At 45.0% G+C, this 15071-nt stretch overlaps 1 protein-coding gene across 4 annotated transcripts in view; it reads left to right on the top strand.

Moving 5' to 3' along the window:
- Nt5c2 (5'-nucleotidase, cytosolic II) overlaps positions 1 to 14174 on the top strand; it is a 179613-nt gene extending 165439 nt beyond the window's left edge. For 2 of the 4 annotated variants that reach the window (XM_032892142.1, XM_032892143.1), the window contains exons 6-18: positions 2565 to 2656; positions 2779 to 2836; positions 3771 to 3864; positions 4879 to 4932; positions 6776 to 6859; positions 7652 to 7693; positions 8621 to 8728; positions 8950 to 9016; positions 9632 to 9802; positions 11300 to 11351; positions 11466 to 11526; positions 11654 to 11830; positions 12819 to 13211. In XM_032892142.1, coding sequence (XP_032748033.1) covers positions 2565 to 2656; positions 2779 to 2836; positions 3771 to 3864; positions 4879 to 4932; positions 6776 to 6859; positions 7652 to 7693; positions 8621 to 8728; positions 8950 to 9016; positions 9632 to 9802; positions 11300 to 11351; positions 11466 to 11526; positions 11654 to 11830; positions 12819 to 13052 — 1294 coding nt within the window. In that variant the 3' untranslated portion in view covers positions 13053 to 13211. Of the gene's footprint in view, positions 1 to 2564; positions 2657 to 2778; positions 2837 to 2982; positions 3128 to 3770; positions 3865 to 4878; positions 4933 to 6775; positions 6860 to 7651; positions 7694 to 8620; positions 8729 to 8949; positions 9017 to 9631; positions 9803 to 11299; positions 11352 to 11465; positions 11527 to 11653; positions 11831 to 12818 lie in introns of those variants that run through there. The other 2 variants (XM_032892141.1, XM_032892144.1) reach the window with 2 other exon arrangements.
- Positions 14175 to 15071: the final 897 nt, after the last annotated feature.

Below are 15071 nucleotides of genomic sequence, written 5' to 3'. Positions count from 1 at the left end.
GAGGCTCCCTGTGTGGTTATGCTTTTAACATCAGCACTGTGAGGCAGAGGCAGGCAGATCTCCTTATGTTCAAGGTCAGCCTACTCTTCATAGTAAATTCCAGGACAGCCAAGGCTCCATAGTGAGGCCCTTCCTCAAAAAAGGGAAAAAATAAATTAAAAAAAAAAAAAAAAAGGGCATGATGGGTGGTAGAGGGCATGGTGGGTGGTAGGACTCGGTTCAGTAGCAGACATTTACTCAGATGTAGGAGCCTGGGTTTGATCCACAGCCCTGTAAAAGGAAGGGAGGGAAGGAGGGAGGAGGAGGAGAAAGTAGTGATTTTTAAAATGGACAACTTAGATTTTTATATCTTCACTATCTTTGCTAATTTGGGAGTTTCAGCAGTAAATATGTTATAAATATGTATCTTTTTTTTTTTTGTGAAACAGCCTAAATATGTTTTGTTTTGCTTTGTTTTTAAAAATAAAACACTATTTGGGCGTTGGAGGAATGGTTCCGTGATTAAGAGCGTCTGTTGCACTCGCAGAGGCCCTGGGTTCCGTTTCTAGCCCCCACATGGTGGCTCACAACCACCGATGACTCCAGTTCCAGGGGCTCTGATGCCCTCCTCTGGCCTTCACAGACACCCAGCATGCACACGGTGCATCTACACACAACACACAGGCAGACAGAACAACATAGACATACTAATCTAAAAAAATAAAGAAAAATAAAAAATAGAACTTGACACTATATTTGGGTTATAATTATAACTTGAAATGAAAACATTTTATATTCTGCTTTCCTGTAATTTTTTTGAATTATTTTTTCCTGATGGAAAAGTGCTAAAGTCATCACAGTCACATTGGAATAATTAAAGACAGTGGTTTTGGCAACACGTTTTGTTGTAAGAGGTGTAATCTAACTGAAATTGTGTCAGAACGTCCTTTAGGTCCAAGGTCATAGCGTGTCCCACGCAGAACTGAGGCACATTGCACAGTGGGACTGAGCAAGCCTTACTGCATGGCACAGGCTCAGAGGTGTCTCAGGTGCACATGTACAGGTGAGTGACCTGAGTGTCATCTTGACCCCTCTGAGCAGGCCAGGAAGGCTGCACACACCTTCCTGTGCTCTAAAGATGCTTTTGTATCAGGAAGCAGGATTTAGATGAGAAACAGCCACATCAGGATCACAGACCTAACTAAGCTCATCATGTCAATGTCATCACGACACTGTTACAAGGAGCCCCGTGAAAATGAGCAGGTTCTGTTCTGAGAAGGGATTTCATTGCTCTGGCTGTTAGTCGAAAGGAAGGCAGGGGGGGAATGAGATCCACCAACCTGCTGTGTTCCCCTAATAAAGTTTCAAAGTAGCTTCTTTGGAAATACTTTTGGTAGTATTTAAAAAATAAGTCATTTGTGAGTAAATGTAGATTCATTGAAGCTTAGCACAAAACAAAAGGAAAAGATCTTAGGGGGAGAATGAACATGGTGGAAAATGGTTTTTAAGGTGCGGTGGAGATGAGCTGGAAAGGAGGTCAGCGTCCCTCTGGCTTTGTCACACCTTGTTAGCTTGGGTCTGTGGCTCACAAAAGCTACTGATGTTCCTTCCCACTCCAAATAGGCGGCTTCTTCTGCTGTGCACTGTCTCCCCTGACTGCGAGTGCAATGACTAGCCGAGTTGTCAGTCAGTTTGAATTGTAGTTGCTGAAGTAGCTGCACCTGTGATGGGAGAACGCCAGCCTTCACTCACTGGCTGGAGGGAGGGCGGGTCAGTGGAAGCCCAGAGTTCCACTCCACGTCTCCACCCTTCTTCCTCATTGCTAGGGTTCCGGGCACTCTGCAGTGCTTGGCTTTTACGTAGGTATTGGGGATTCTAAACCAAAGTTCCTCGTGTTTGCATGACAAACACTTTACTGATTTGAACTGGGCCTTGCAAATTAAGTAAGTCAAGTCAGAAGTTGGTCCGCTTTCCATAAAGGGGAACAGAGAGAAAGACAGCTCAGTCTGGTAAGGAAGGCTGCTCTTTGTTCTACACTCCATCCAGGAGCAGAAGTGTCCACTTAGGTGTAAGAGCAGAGGCCAGCACACCAGCACCTACAGGATCCCTTTGTAGATTGTCCTTGCCTCTCTCTTCACAGTCACTTCCTTTTACTTTTAGACTTATTTATCTTAAATTGTATTTACTTACTTGTTTTGAGACAGGGTTTCACTTCGTCACCCTGGCTGCCCTGGCTGTCAGTGCTGGGATTACAGGGGTGAGCACATGGTTATGGGCTATTTCTTTAAACCTTTCAAGCTAAATAGTTTCCTTTTAGTCTTAGAGTTCCCACAGCTTTCTTGTAGAGGTTGGGTTGTGTGCTCTTAAGTTACCTCCCTAGCAGGGAGAGCCCTGGGTGGTGGTGTTGTAGAGCTGTTTAAGGGCTCACCCTGACCTGTTCACAGCTGTTCAGATTTGATATGTGAAGTCTGTCTTTCACATAGCCATCAACATACTTTCATAAAACACTGAATAAGTGACTATTTCCTACAGTTGTTAACTTTTTGAGTATCAACTAATTTTTTTTTTTTTGCATTTTCTTGCAGACCAGAAACTAGAGAGCAGTATCCAAATAAGTTTATCCAACGAGATGATACTGAACGGTTTTACATTCTGAACACACTCTTCAACCTTCCAGGTAGACCGCCTCTGCTTGCTGTCCATGCTGTCCCTTCGTCCCAGACCACTTGTTGAAGGGAGCTGGTTAAATCAGCTTGACTGTTTTACTTAGAGCTCATTAATATCTTTTCTTCCTTTCAGAAACCTACCTGTTGGCCTGCCTAGTAGATTTTTTTACTAATTGTCCCAGATATACCAGGTATGTTTAGACCACAATTTTCTTTATCCAGTTGATTTTTAAATTAATGTACAGGGTTTTAGAGAACTGGCCATTGTAGGTCTTTTCTGCTTTTCTAAAGTGAATTTAGTGCTAGTGAGAGATGCCACATTGCCAGCCTGAGAGATGGACAGCAGCAGCAGCTCCATGCAGGCTCTCACCTCCCACACGGCCCCTCTCCTTGCCAGTGTGCTGCAGCCATGTTTGGAAGGGACCACTGACTGGGATTGAAGACGGCCAGCAGAGGTGCTAATTGTGACAACTGAGTGGGAGGTTTGTGTGATGCTTATCTGTCCGAGCAGAGTGACACTAAAACCCCCGACTCATTTCACAGCAGCTACCCAGCAACCATCCAGGGATGGTCATGTAGTTTCATTCCCAGGCCCAGCAAGATCTCACCAAGGAATAAATATTGTTTATTTTCCCAAAACAAAGTTTTGCCTAAGTCTTACACAGGTTAGTCTTTCCTTTTGGGGGAGCTGTGCAGCCATTGCTTGATGTGTAACAGCCTTCTGTAGTAGAGTCTGCTATGCTCGTGTCTGAGGCCTTACCCACTACAGGGCAGTTTGATAGAAAATGGAATCCTTTGTACCTAGGGACAATGCCAGAAAGGTCAGGGAGAGAGAACCTATGTTCTAAATGTTCGTGCAGTGAGAACCTGTTTCTAGAAGTGATGAACTTGGTATTGTGGGACCTTGGCCTTGTAATTCCACCCTGTAAGTTACCCTGTCTCATTGTGTTTGCACACAGTTTTTATATTCCATATATCAACATTTTGGCCATTTTAATGCTCAAATGCATTTTTGATTAGGGAGCGGTTCCTAGCTAACCACAGTCTGTACCACATGATGGGGAATCTTTGGGTCCCTTGGTCATTTCGTTCACCTTCTGTCATGTTCTTTTCATTTCTCTGTAGTTGTGACACAGGATTTAAAGATGGGGACCTTTTCATGTCCTACCGGAGTATGTTCCAGGATGTAAGAGACGCAGTGGACTGGGTCCATTACAAGGTGCGTGGAAGCTGCTGATTTGCTGCCTTTTCCCTGGCATGCACTTCTGCTCTAATACTAACTGTGCAAGTGGAAATGGTGCAAACAGAGCAGAATGTTCCTCTTTTTAAAGAGAAAGTGGACGGGGCTGGAGAGATGGTTCAGAGGTTGAGAGCACTGGCTGCTCTCGCAGAGGACCTTAATTCAGTTCCTAGCACCCACATGGCAGCTCATAGCCATCTGTAATTCCAGTGGCAGGGGCTCTGATGCCCTCTTCTGGCCTCTCTGGGCACCAGGCACTCATGTGGTACAGACATGTTTGCAGGGAAAACATTTACTCATACACATTAACAGAAAAATAAGCCTTTTAAAAACTTTTTTCAATTTTAATAAGGGATTAAGAGAAATGTGCCTTCTACGTTTACTCTTGTCTGACAGTGTTCCTCAGTCTTGAGGTTCAGCTTTTAGATTTTATTTTTTGCATTTCTGAAACAAATTTAGAAGAATTTTAGTATATGAAATTATATTTAACACTGTTTGTGAGTGGTGGTCCATTTAAATTTTGTTCAATTAACTCCCACTAGTTAGTATTAGATTTATATTTATTATAAACTAATAAAACTTGAAAAGTTTTAATTTTCTACTTATAATGCAAATAATTTTATATTTGAATTCTTTTTTGTCAGCATTTTTCATTTTGGTAAACAGAATATTTGTTTAGTAGTAAGCACACAAGTTTTCTAGTAGAAGTTAAAAATGGTTTTATAGGTCAGGTGTGGTATATTCCACAATCCCAGACACTGTACAGGTTTAAGGCTATTCTGGGTTACAGAGTAAAGCTTTGTCTCAGACAAATAATCTTGGTTTGTGGGATGGACATCATGTCCTAAATCTGTATTTTGGGGGGCTAAGGCAGGAAGATGAGTTCAAGGCCAGCTGGGGCTATAGAACAAGAACTTAAAAATAAAAAAGAAACAAATTCCCTGGTTTTATTCTTTTCCTAGTTTTTTTTTTTTTTCCTTTTTTTTCTTCTAGGGTTCCCTTAAGGAAAAGACAGTTGAAAATCTTGAGAAGTATGTAGTCAAAGATGTAAGTATGGGAGAGGGGGTGCATCTGCGTGGTGGCTCTTTTTGCCTTGTAAAGACACGAAGGATGAGTCTGTCAGTCATGACGTAGACAAGGAAAGACACTGTAGCATAACCACAAAAAATGTCTGCCAGTGTGTGCGTTGACTGGTTTTCCCTGGTTCCTAAGAGACAAGAAGACTCAGTATTTACTGTTTTAGCTCTAATCATGGCAGCCAGTGGCCTCTGTGTGCACGTCACCATGCAGGGATTGGTGCCTTGTACTATCTAGTCTTCATCAGCTATGCGTTGGATGCTACTGTTCCTTTTTATAGATGCAGATACTTGGAATAAAGAAATGCTTAAATGTCATGTGGAAGTCACGCAGTTGGGAGGTCAGTCATTGGCCAAGACTCACACCCAAATCTTAAGCACTGCAGATGATCCACTAAACATGTGCGCAGGTCTAATGACTGAAGTGCTCTCACCCGCTTAGCAAAGAGTAGTGAGCACAGTTCTACGGCACATAAAGACTAGGGATTATTTAAATAGCTGTAGTTCATAGTAATTTTTACTAACTTAGAAACTTTTTATAATTATGCAGTGCTAATGTTTCTATTGAAGGAATGTATGTGGAGCACATGGGGAGTGTATATGTGCATGTATATGTGTGTTTAACCACAACTTTCCTGTGAGGCTAAAGTCATTTAAAACATGAAGCCATGGGCTGGCTGTGTAGTATTGACAGAGCACTTAAAAGTGTATGCGAGGTCTTGGGTGTGAGCTCCAGGACTGTTTTGTTTTGTTAAAGTTTACATGGGGTAGAGAGATAGCTCAGTGGTTAGGAACATTTGTTGTTCTTTCAGAGCTAAGTCCTAGCACCCATATCAGGTGGCTCACAACTGCCTGTAATTCCAGCTCCAGGAAGACCTGATGCCTCCACCTGGCACCTCCACTCAGGTGCTCACACCCCACATAGATTGACAATAAAAATAAGTTAAGTAAAAAAGACATCCACACACAGGATCCTAAGCTATAGTAACTCACTTTTCTATAGAGTAAAGACAGAATACAGTAATAATGTCTCCGGGTTTATGTCACCACCCCTTCCTTCCTGTCAAGCCTCTACCTGCCTCCCCCCAACCCTTTTCCCTTATTGCTTCAAGAAAGACCACTGAACGATTGGATCCAGTTTGCGCACAGGCGCCTTCCTGTGAACAGGGCTGCTCTTGTTCTAGGCACGTCAGCTGTTAGAGTTGCCTTCCTTTCCTGCAGTTGAGTGTGGACATTCTAGGTAGCACCTGTACCTGTCATTCGAGTGTGCAAAGTTTTTGTGGAGCCATACTGTACACAGAAGCATATGTACTATAGGGCTTGGGACGGCATGAAAGCCACCTTCTGAACCTCAGTACACTCAAATCCCGCACTTTCGAAATCACAAAGTCATCTAGACTCTTTCCTGAGGCGGATATGAGGACTGAAAAGATCTCTTGTTGATGACCATACGCTTCTTATATAAAGTACTATATATTAATACTTTTTACAACTTAGTAATGTGTGTTTTTAAATGCAAATTCCTGGACTGGAGAGATGGCTTAGCAGTTAAGAGCACTGACCGCACTTCCAGAAGACATGAGTTCAATTCCCAGCAATCACATGGTGGCTCACACCATCTGTAATGGGATCCGATGCCCTCTTCTGGTGTGTCTGAGGACAGCTATAGTGTGCTCATATAGATAAACAAACCTTTAAATGCAAATTTCTGAAATCAAGCAACTAATCCTTAGAAAGACTGTTCCCCTGACCCTGTCTGGGCAGAATCCCAGTCTGTGACAACCAACACTGATAACGCTTTGTCACTGTCGCAGGGCAAGTTGCCGTTGCTTCTGAGCCGAATGAAGGAAGTGGGGAAAGTGTTTCTGGCCACTAACAGTGACTATAAGTACACAGATGTAAGTGTTAATGTCTGTTTGCTTACCCAGGGGAGGGTGCTGGCCGGAAGGACTGTGAAGGCGGGGAGGAGGAGGGTGGAGGGCACGAAGGACATGCGGCAGTCACTGCACATGTTTCTAAGCATCCTTTTTGGACTACTATAGTGGCTACTTAAAGGTTTTAATTTGGGAAGTTACTTAAAGGGCTTATGCTAACAGAATGGCTTCTCTACCTTTTAAGAGAATTATTTATCTATAGCAGAGAAGTCGCACCCTTTCTTTTACATTTCCTTGCCGTTAGAAATCCCATAATGAAAGGTGATATAATAATCTTTTAAATCTTAGAAATAAAAATTTACCACCTCTTATGTTTAAATTTTTAAAAATCATGATGAAAGGATACAGAAGGGGAACACATAAAGTCCAAATTTAAGCTCCTTACTTTTGCCGACGCTACCATAGGTTAACAGTCCTAGCAGGACGCTCTGCCCCTGCCCCAGTGCTGCTAGAGAATGGCAGCACGCCAGCCCCTGGGAGTCTCTGGTTTTCTCTGAGCCCTTACTCCAGGGTCTTATCTCCACACGGGACCAGGAGAGCTGCATCGGGCTAGGTGGGTGATTGCAGAAGCACCTCAAAGTCTGTATCCTTCCTGAGAAGCCAGCCATATTTTTTGCCTGATGAAGCATTAGTTTTTAACTTCTTCTGCCATGGTTTCATAAGCTATGGAGAGAATAAGGATTGGTCACTCTCCCACTTAGAAAGCTTTTGTTTGTCTTGAGCAGAAGTCACATGTACATCTTTCTTTTTCTGCAGAAAATCATGACTTACCTGTTTGATTTCCCACATGGCCCCAAGGTATTATAGTAATTTAATATATGTCGTTTTAAACTAAGTTACATGCTTGCGTTAACCATGAATGAGTACATTTGATCATTTTAGAACTAAAGGGAAACAAGGAGCAGGATCCCCTGGAAATGCTAGTTTTAGAAGGCCTATTGTTTAGTCAGCACTGAAAGAACTATCCCCGGGCTAGCAGAACTTAATCTCTGGTAATCAAAATATATACTAGATAGAAATAAATAAATATTTTTGTGGTCCGTTGTGAATAGGATCTAAATAAGTTTCTAAGCAGAATTGTTTGTGTTCTGAGGACTCATAGACTGAGGGTGATAGCATTTTAACAGAAACATAATGTCAGCGTGACTGTTCTTGACAGTTTCTAGGTTACTCTTGAGTGTTAGGCCCAGAATGCAGCTGACTTTGGTGTGTAATGGTCTTTCTGTAGTACGAACTACGCTTAGATTTAAAGAACAAAGATTACAGTGTAGTCACACACTTAAGGGTCCTAGACTTTGCCTGCTAAGCTTTAGCAAATACCAAAGTTACATTGTGTAGTGCCCTTCAGGTTGGCTTGAAAAGGCTTACACCGTAGTTCCTCTCAGAATGCATTGTTTGTTACTCAGCATGATGCCATCTTGTGATGAGCCGAGGCCACTGTTGACCTAGGACATCTACTAAGGACAGATAGAACCCTCCCCAGTTTGTCCCTTGAATTGTAGCTTGCGTCTGCTTAGCTTTTCTCTTACTTCATGTTTAAAAGTACTGTGAAGTAAGTTACTATACTTCAGAGAATAAATAATTTAGACTATTGAAATTACCAAAGCCATTTATTACGCACACCTCTCAGCTTCCAAAATACTTACTTTAAAATCCCTTGTCTTTGATGAGGTTGAGGTGAGGGATACAGTGGTGATGTGGCTTTTGTCGATTCTGTCCCACCAGCCTGGGAGCTCCCACCGGCCGTGGCAGTCGTACTTTGATCTGATTTTGGTGGATGCACGGAAGCCGCTCTTTTTTGGAGAAGGCACAGTGCTGCGTCAGGTGGACACTGTAAGTCGAGGAGGTGACCGTCCTTCATGCTCACCTTTCCCACGGCCCTCTTTTTAACTCAGTGCCCATAATGTCTCTTCTGAAGTTGGGAGTTTTGATCTTACCTGACCTAGACCAACAGAACACTCACTGAGAAGAGTGAGTGCTTGGGCCAAGTAGCTTCGTGGGTAGAGATCGTGATCAAATGACCCAGGATTTCAGTCTTGATTCTCTTTACCCAGAAAACCGGAAAACTGAAAATCGGCACCTACACGGGCCCCCTGCAGCATGGCATCGTCTACTCAGGAGGTGAGCGGTCTGTCTCAGTGAGTGCTGGCTTCCCTGGGGCGTCCTTAGGACTTCACTGTGAGAGTGGCAGGGTCTCTCAGCATAGTGCCACGTAACAGTTCTTCAGGACCAGAAATATCATCTCCTGAGTCATCTGCCAGTGAAAGCCACCGGGGTTAAGTTTTATTTTCACTGAAAAGATCCTTCTGTCCTCCATTGAGGGTTTGTCTCAATATTCTGAAATCATTTCGGGGTATTTTTTTCTTAAAGCCCATGTAGCTGCGTTTAATATCAAGAGTCAGAAACAGTCGAATGGAGCCAACTTAGTGTCAAGTCTGTGATAAAAACTGGTCGTGGCACCCTTGTGGCTCTGAAGACTTGGCCTCTTCCATGCTGTGTAAGCATTTCGCCACCGGCTGGTGTCTCCAGCCCAGCTGTGGGGCTCTGACACCGTCTTCCTGCAATTCCTACACAGTAGAGCTGAAAGCCTTGTCCAGAGCCTTACAAAGAGTAGTGAACATTTGTCTTTAAGAAAGGCTCCTCTTTCCCATAATTATAAATTTCTTTAGCATGTAGCTGTGGGGCTTTGAATGCTTTCTTTAATATAGAAACTTTTTTTCTATTTATTCCTTTCAGGTTCATCTGATACAATCTGTGACCTGTTGGGAGCTAAGGGCAAAGACATTTTGTATATTGGAGATCACATTTTTGGAGACATTTTGAAGTCAAAGAAACGGCAAGGGTGGAGAACTTTCTTGGTGATTCCTGAGCTTGCACAAGAGCTGCACGTCTGGACTGACAAAAGTTGTAAGGACTGTCACTCTTAGTTCAAACCTTTGCCACATGTCTGTACCTTACAAGATAGCTCGGACTCGATTCTCTCAGAGAACCATTACTCAGTCATTTCACACAACTCTAGAGGGTGTGGGTGTGGGTGTGGGTGTGTGCGCGTGCGTGTGCGCGTGCGCGTGCGCGTGCGTGTGTGCCTTGGTTAGATTCTCAGAGACCTTCAAGGTAGTGTGGAATGTTCCCCTCCTGAGGTGCATTACAGTACCAGTCTCTGAACTACGACGTCCACTTCAGTCTGAGCTCCAAGCTTCTCCAACCATAGCTCGAGTCTCCATCCTAACACTTCCCTGTTTGTGATTCTGGGGCAGCCCCGGCTCTGAATGCTAATAACCTGGTGTGTGAAGACAGAGGCCAACGTACCTTGTCAAGCCTCCCAGGTGTACTGTGTGGTGCCCGCCCTTCAGCTGGGCTCCCAGGTGTACTGTGTGGTGCCCGCCCTTCAGCTGGGCTCCCAGGTGTACTGTGTGGTGCCCGCCCTTCAGCTGGGCTGCAGGTGGTTACATGGAGCCGATGGGCAGGCTCACCATGTGGTCCGAGTGCACCTCTCTGTGGTCAGACTTACCAACTCTGCCAGCGTGGCCTATGTTGATGGGAACTCTGGCTCCTCTACTCAAAATCTACACGTGCCTTGGCCTTGCTTCCCCATACATGAGAATGAGAGCTACAGCAGTGTCTGCCTCCAGGTTGCCTCAGCTGAGGTAGTGCAAATAGAAAGGAGAGAGAGATGATGGCTTTTCTTCTCAGTGACAACATAATCTGAACAACCCTTCCTGAATGTAAAGACGTTAGAACTTGAGTAGAGAGGTGGGGTGGAGTTCTCCTGGGGAGCCTAGGAGCAGGTCATTGTTACTGACTGATGTTGCTCCCGTTGCCTGCCCGTTGTACACTTCCCACCCATGAAGTTTAGAAGTCCAGTTGAGCAGTGCCCTAGACAAGTCACCTAATTCTCCGTCCTTCGACTGTCAGGGCTCAGTGGGTAAAAGTGCTCGCTGCCAAGCTTGACCTGAACTCAGTCTCCAGAATCTACGTGGTGAGAACCAACGTCCACACATTGTCCTCTGACTTCACATACGTGGCATGTGTAAGCCCACACACATCCACACATAACTCTTCTTTTTAAGTCAGACTATCGATTTGGTGTCCGCATCCAAGGGATTAAGAATGGATAATTTGGAAGCCCAGAATGAACACACAGATGGGGAGGGGGTTGAGGTCTGTGGCTTTAGGTAGGAAGGAGGCAGCTTGAAGGGGCACTGTGGTGGTTGGCAGAGTCCTTGTGCGGCGAAGGGCGCAGGTGCACTGTGTGCTTGGCTCGGGCATGGCAGACCCAGGCTGTATTTCTTGGTTATGTCTGAAGTGTCAGGAGCTTGAACATTGTTTAAAAGCCATCACTTAAAAAGTACTTTTGCTTGATTTGTGTAAAACATTTTCTTTTCCTTTCCAAACTCTAACTAGCACTTTTTGAAGAACTTCAAAGCTTGGATATTTTCTTGGCTGAACTCTACAAGTAAGTTTCCCAACTCTACAACTTAATGCTCCAAAACCCACTCTGTTCCAAGAGTGGCGAGGTGGTAAGGTGTGTTCTCTCAGAGGTCGTCACCATGCTTTCTTCTTGTCCCAGGCACCTGGACAGCAGCAGCAATGAGCGCCCAGACATCAGCTCCATCCAGAGACGGATCAAGGTACCCAATGGGCTTGGGAGAAGTGGGGAGTTGGTGGTCAGTCATTCAGGTTTGAGTTTATGCGGGGACTTGTGTGTACCTGGTAACCAACAAGGAGTTGCGTAAGCTGAGAGCTTTGTTTCCTTAGAAAGTGACTCATGACATGGACATGTGCTATGGGATGATGGGAAGCCTGTTCCGCAGTGGCTCCCGGCAGACGCTCTTTGCCAGCCAAGTGATGCGGTACGCTGACCTCTATGCAGCATCCTTCATCAACCTGCTGTACTACCCATTCAGCTACCTCTTCAGAGCGGCCCACGTCCTGGTGAGTAATGTCAGTTAAGACACACCACAGAAAGGCTGGGCAGATGGCTCAGAGGTTAAGAGCACTGGCGTTCTTCCAGAGGTCTTGAGTTCAATTCCCAGCACCCACATGGTGGCTTACAACCATCTGTAATGGGATCTGATGTCTCTTCTGTCTGATGTCCTCTTCTGTCCTACATGCAAATGGAGTACTCATATGTATAAACAAATAAAATCTAAAAAAAAAAAAAAAAAAACAAACCTGTATCATAGAGTCCCATTTGCAACCAGCTTTGTGAAATGACATGGAGAGGAGACAGTTTTTGTGAAAACTGTGAGTGGCTTATGTGGTTAGTAAGGAAAGGTACACCAAGGTAGTTACTGAGTACGACACTGCTTTCTAACGTTACACGGACTAGTGAGGACTTCCTCTTCTGAATAGGGTGTGGTGGCTGTCACCCAGAGTTGGAGCTCTAGGGACGCATAGGCAGGAGGATTGGGAGTTCAAGGCCAGCTTCAACTACAACAGACCCTGTCTTTAAAAAAAAAAAAAGCGGGTGTATTGGGGTACGCCTTTAGTTCCTGCTCCTGGAGGTGGAGGCAGTGGACCTCTGAGTTAGGGCCACATTGAGAGGCCCTGTCTTTTTTTTTTTAAAGACTTTTGTTAGTGTTAATTGAAGTAGGGTTTTTTTTTTTCTTTTTTTTTTTTTTTTCGGGGCTGGGGGCCGAACCCAGGACCTTGCGCTTCCTAGGCAAGCGCTCTACCCCTGGGCCAAATCCCCAACCTCTGTTAGTGTTAATTGAAATAAATGTTTTTATATGTATGTCCTGATTCTGATGTTGCAGGCCTGGTTAGGGAAGTCTTAAAAGTAGAGTATAGGGTGTTCTGTTACTGACTTTCATGCTGTAGGAAGTGATCTGCACCTTAGGTGCGTCTGCTTGGGAAAGGAGAGCGGTTAGGACAGCACTCACCTTTACCACCTGCAGCCTGAGTGTTTGCCTTGTTCTAGATGCCGCACGAATCAACAGTGGAGCACACACATGTGGATATCAATGAGATGGAGTCCCCTCTCGCCACCCGCAACCGCACATCGGTGGATTTCAAAGACACTGACTATAAGCGACACCAGCTCACGAGGTCCATTAGTGAGATCAAGCCTCCCAACCTCTTCCCTCTGGCTCCCCAGGAGATCACACACTGCCATGATGAAGATGATGATGAGGAAGAGGAAGAGGAAGAATAAGGCAGACTGAAAACCCTGAGCACCCATCAAGTCTGACGGACTCGTGGGGGCAAGGGGCGGATTGTTTGATTGTTAGGGAGGGTGGGAGGACTCCATCAGAAGCACGTTTGGAAAGTACGTTTCTGAAGGCTTTAAATAATTCTAATCATAGCTACTTCAGTTTTGTGTATCTGTATTCTCTGCAGATGGTTTGAAACTGCATAGGAAGAGCAGGTAAAGTCAGGTGGAGTGCATGCAGACGGCACCACGTGGCTTGGGATGGTTTCTGTGCCTGTTGTCGTGTCATCTGGATGCACGAAGGTAGTAAAGGTTCAGAGCAGAGGGGCTGATGGGAAGAGGAGGCCCACAAATGCTGTGTACAAACTGCATTGCTCCAATCCCACCCGGCCTGTGCGTCACAGTTGCTCACCAGTGGAGAATGCACGCTTTCATTACCGAGTGTAGTCAGCCTCTGTTGAGGTCAAGTTTCCTTCCGTTAGCTTTTAGGTTTCCTCGGCCCTGGCGAGGCTGGTGCTGTGTCAGTCAGTGCCTTTGTGGGTTTCCTTGCTGTAGGACGATTCTAGACTGCAGGGATTTGAATTTGAGGCAAAAGTCCTCATCCTTGCTACATTTTTTAAAGTTGGTAGCACAAATGCTTTGTGTTACATAAAACCAATCCTTTTGGGGAATGTAGCTGAGGAGTACAAAGGAGCAGGTTCCCAGAACAGCAGCCACTGTCACAGCCAGAGCTGCCTTCAGCAGCGTGGCCTGCTCCCAGCCACAGAGACGGGAAGGCTCTACAGCAGAAGGGACAGAGGGGATGAGTTCACTTGACTGGGAAATGACCTCTGGCTCTGAATAAAGCAGGAGCCTGTAAACACGAAGGTTGTGACTTCCAACCATGACTTGTGTTGTAGAACTTGCTCTAACTTTTGTTTTCTTCCATTCTTGGCTCTGGTCACTAGGGTATTGACTGCTCTGGAGCTCAGTAAAGTGTGTGTCTAATGCTGACACTGGCCCTGTGCAGTACAGCTGTCATGGCTTAGGGTTGGTGTTAAAATTGCTAGGTATATCTGTATCACTTTTAGTTAAAAACATGCTTATATGTACAGTGTTTCACAGGTATAAAGATTTTTTCACTGAGGTTTTAGCATTTTTTAAAAAGATTAAGTTTCTCTAGCCCTGGTTGTCCTGGGACATGTTCAGTATGTAGATCAGACTGACCTTGAACTCAGAGAGCTGTGAGTGCCTGCCTCTGCCTCCCAAATGCTGGAATTAAAGGCGTGCAGCACGCCTGGCTTATTTTAAAGCACTCATTTGGAAGGTGTGGAACACAGCCAGCTCAGCACCCTTAGCCCAGGCCTGCAGCCGCATAGTTTCACTCACTTTAGAGTCAGTCACCCAAGTAACTGCATTCCGGCTGGAACTTATCCGTGGACAATTAATTGGTTGTTATCTCTGTTTTTAAAAACTTAGAGACTATTATAGCCCTCCTAGTTATCATTCGTTCTCATTTAAATTGACATTGAGGATGTTGCTTGGGTTGACGGTGTTAAGCCCTCTCAAGCCCAAATCACCTCTGCAGGGCACGTGACAACTGCAGAGTCACCTTGTGTTAGTGTGCTTCTTAGAGCAGAGGTGGACGTCACTCAGCTTGCTTCCTATGTTTTATTGTGTTGTGTGGATACAACAGTTTGTTATTGCCAGATGGCACCGTCAGCCAGGCGACTCACCAGAGGAGAGAGCGCACTTCGAGTGGCTGTGAAGAGCGCACAGTCGAGAGAACTCCTTGTTGAGTCAACTTTCTTCAGTCAGCAGGAGCTGCTAATGAGCTAGAGCTCTGTAAGGGCCAGACTAGCTGGTGACCTCCCGCACACCCCCGTCTGTGCTGGGTGGTCTGTCCAGCGCAGGTGACGAAGCATCTGTGACTGAACATTTCAGAATGTAAAACATGAACTGTCTGTCATCAGTGAACTGCCCACTGTTTGCTTAAGTCTGTGCGCTTTAGAGGACAAGAGTGGCAGCTCCATCTCCCCTGGG

The sequence above is a fragment of the Rattus rattus genome, chromosome 2 (assembly GCF_011064425.1).
Source record: "Rattus rattus isolate New Zealand chromosome 2, Rrattus_CSIRO_v1, whole genome shotgun sequence".
Lineage (NCBI taxonomy): Eukaryota > Metazoa > Chordata > Mammalia > Rodentia > Muridae > Rattus > Rattus rattus.
Note: the sequence above shows the minus strand (reverse complement) of the source record. Positions and strands in the feature narration are given on the sequence as shown.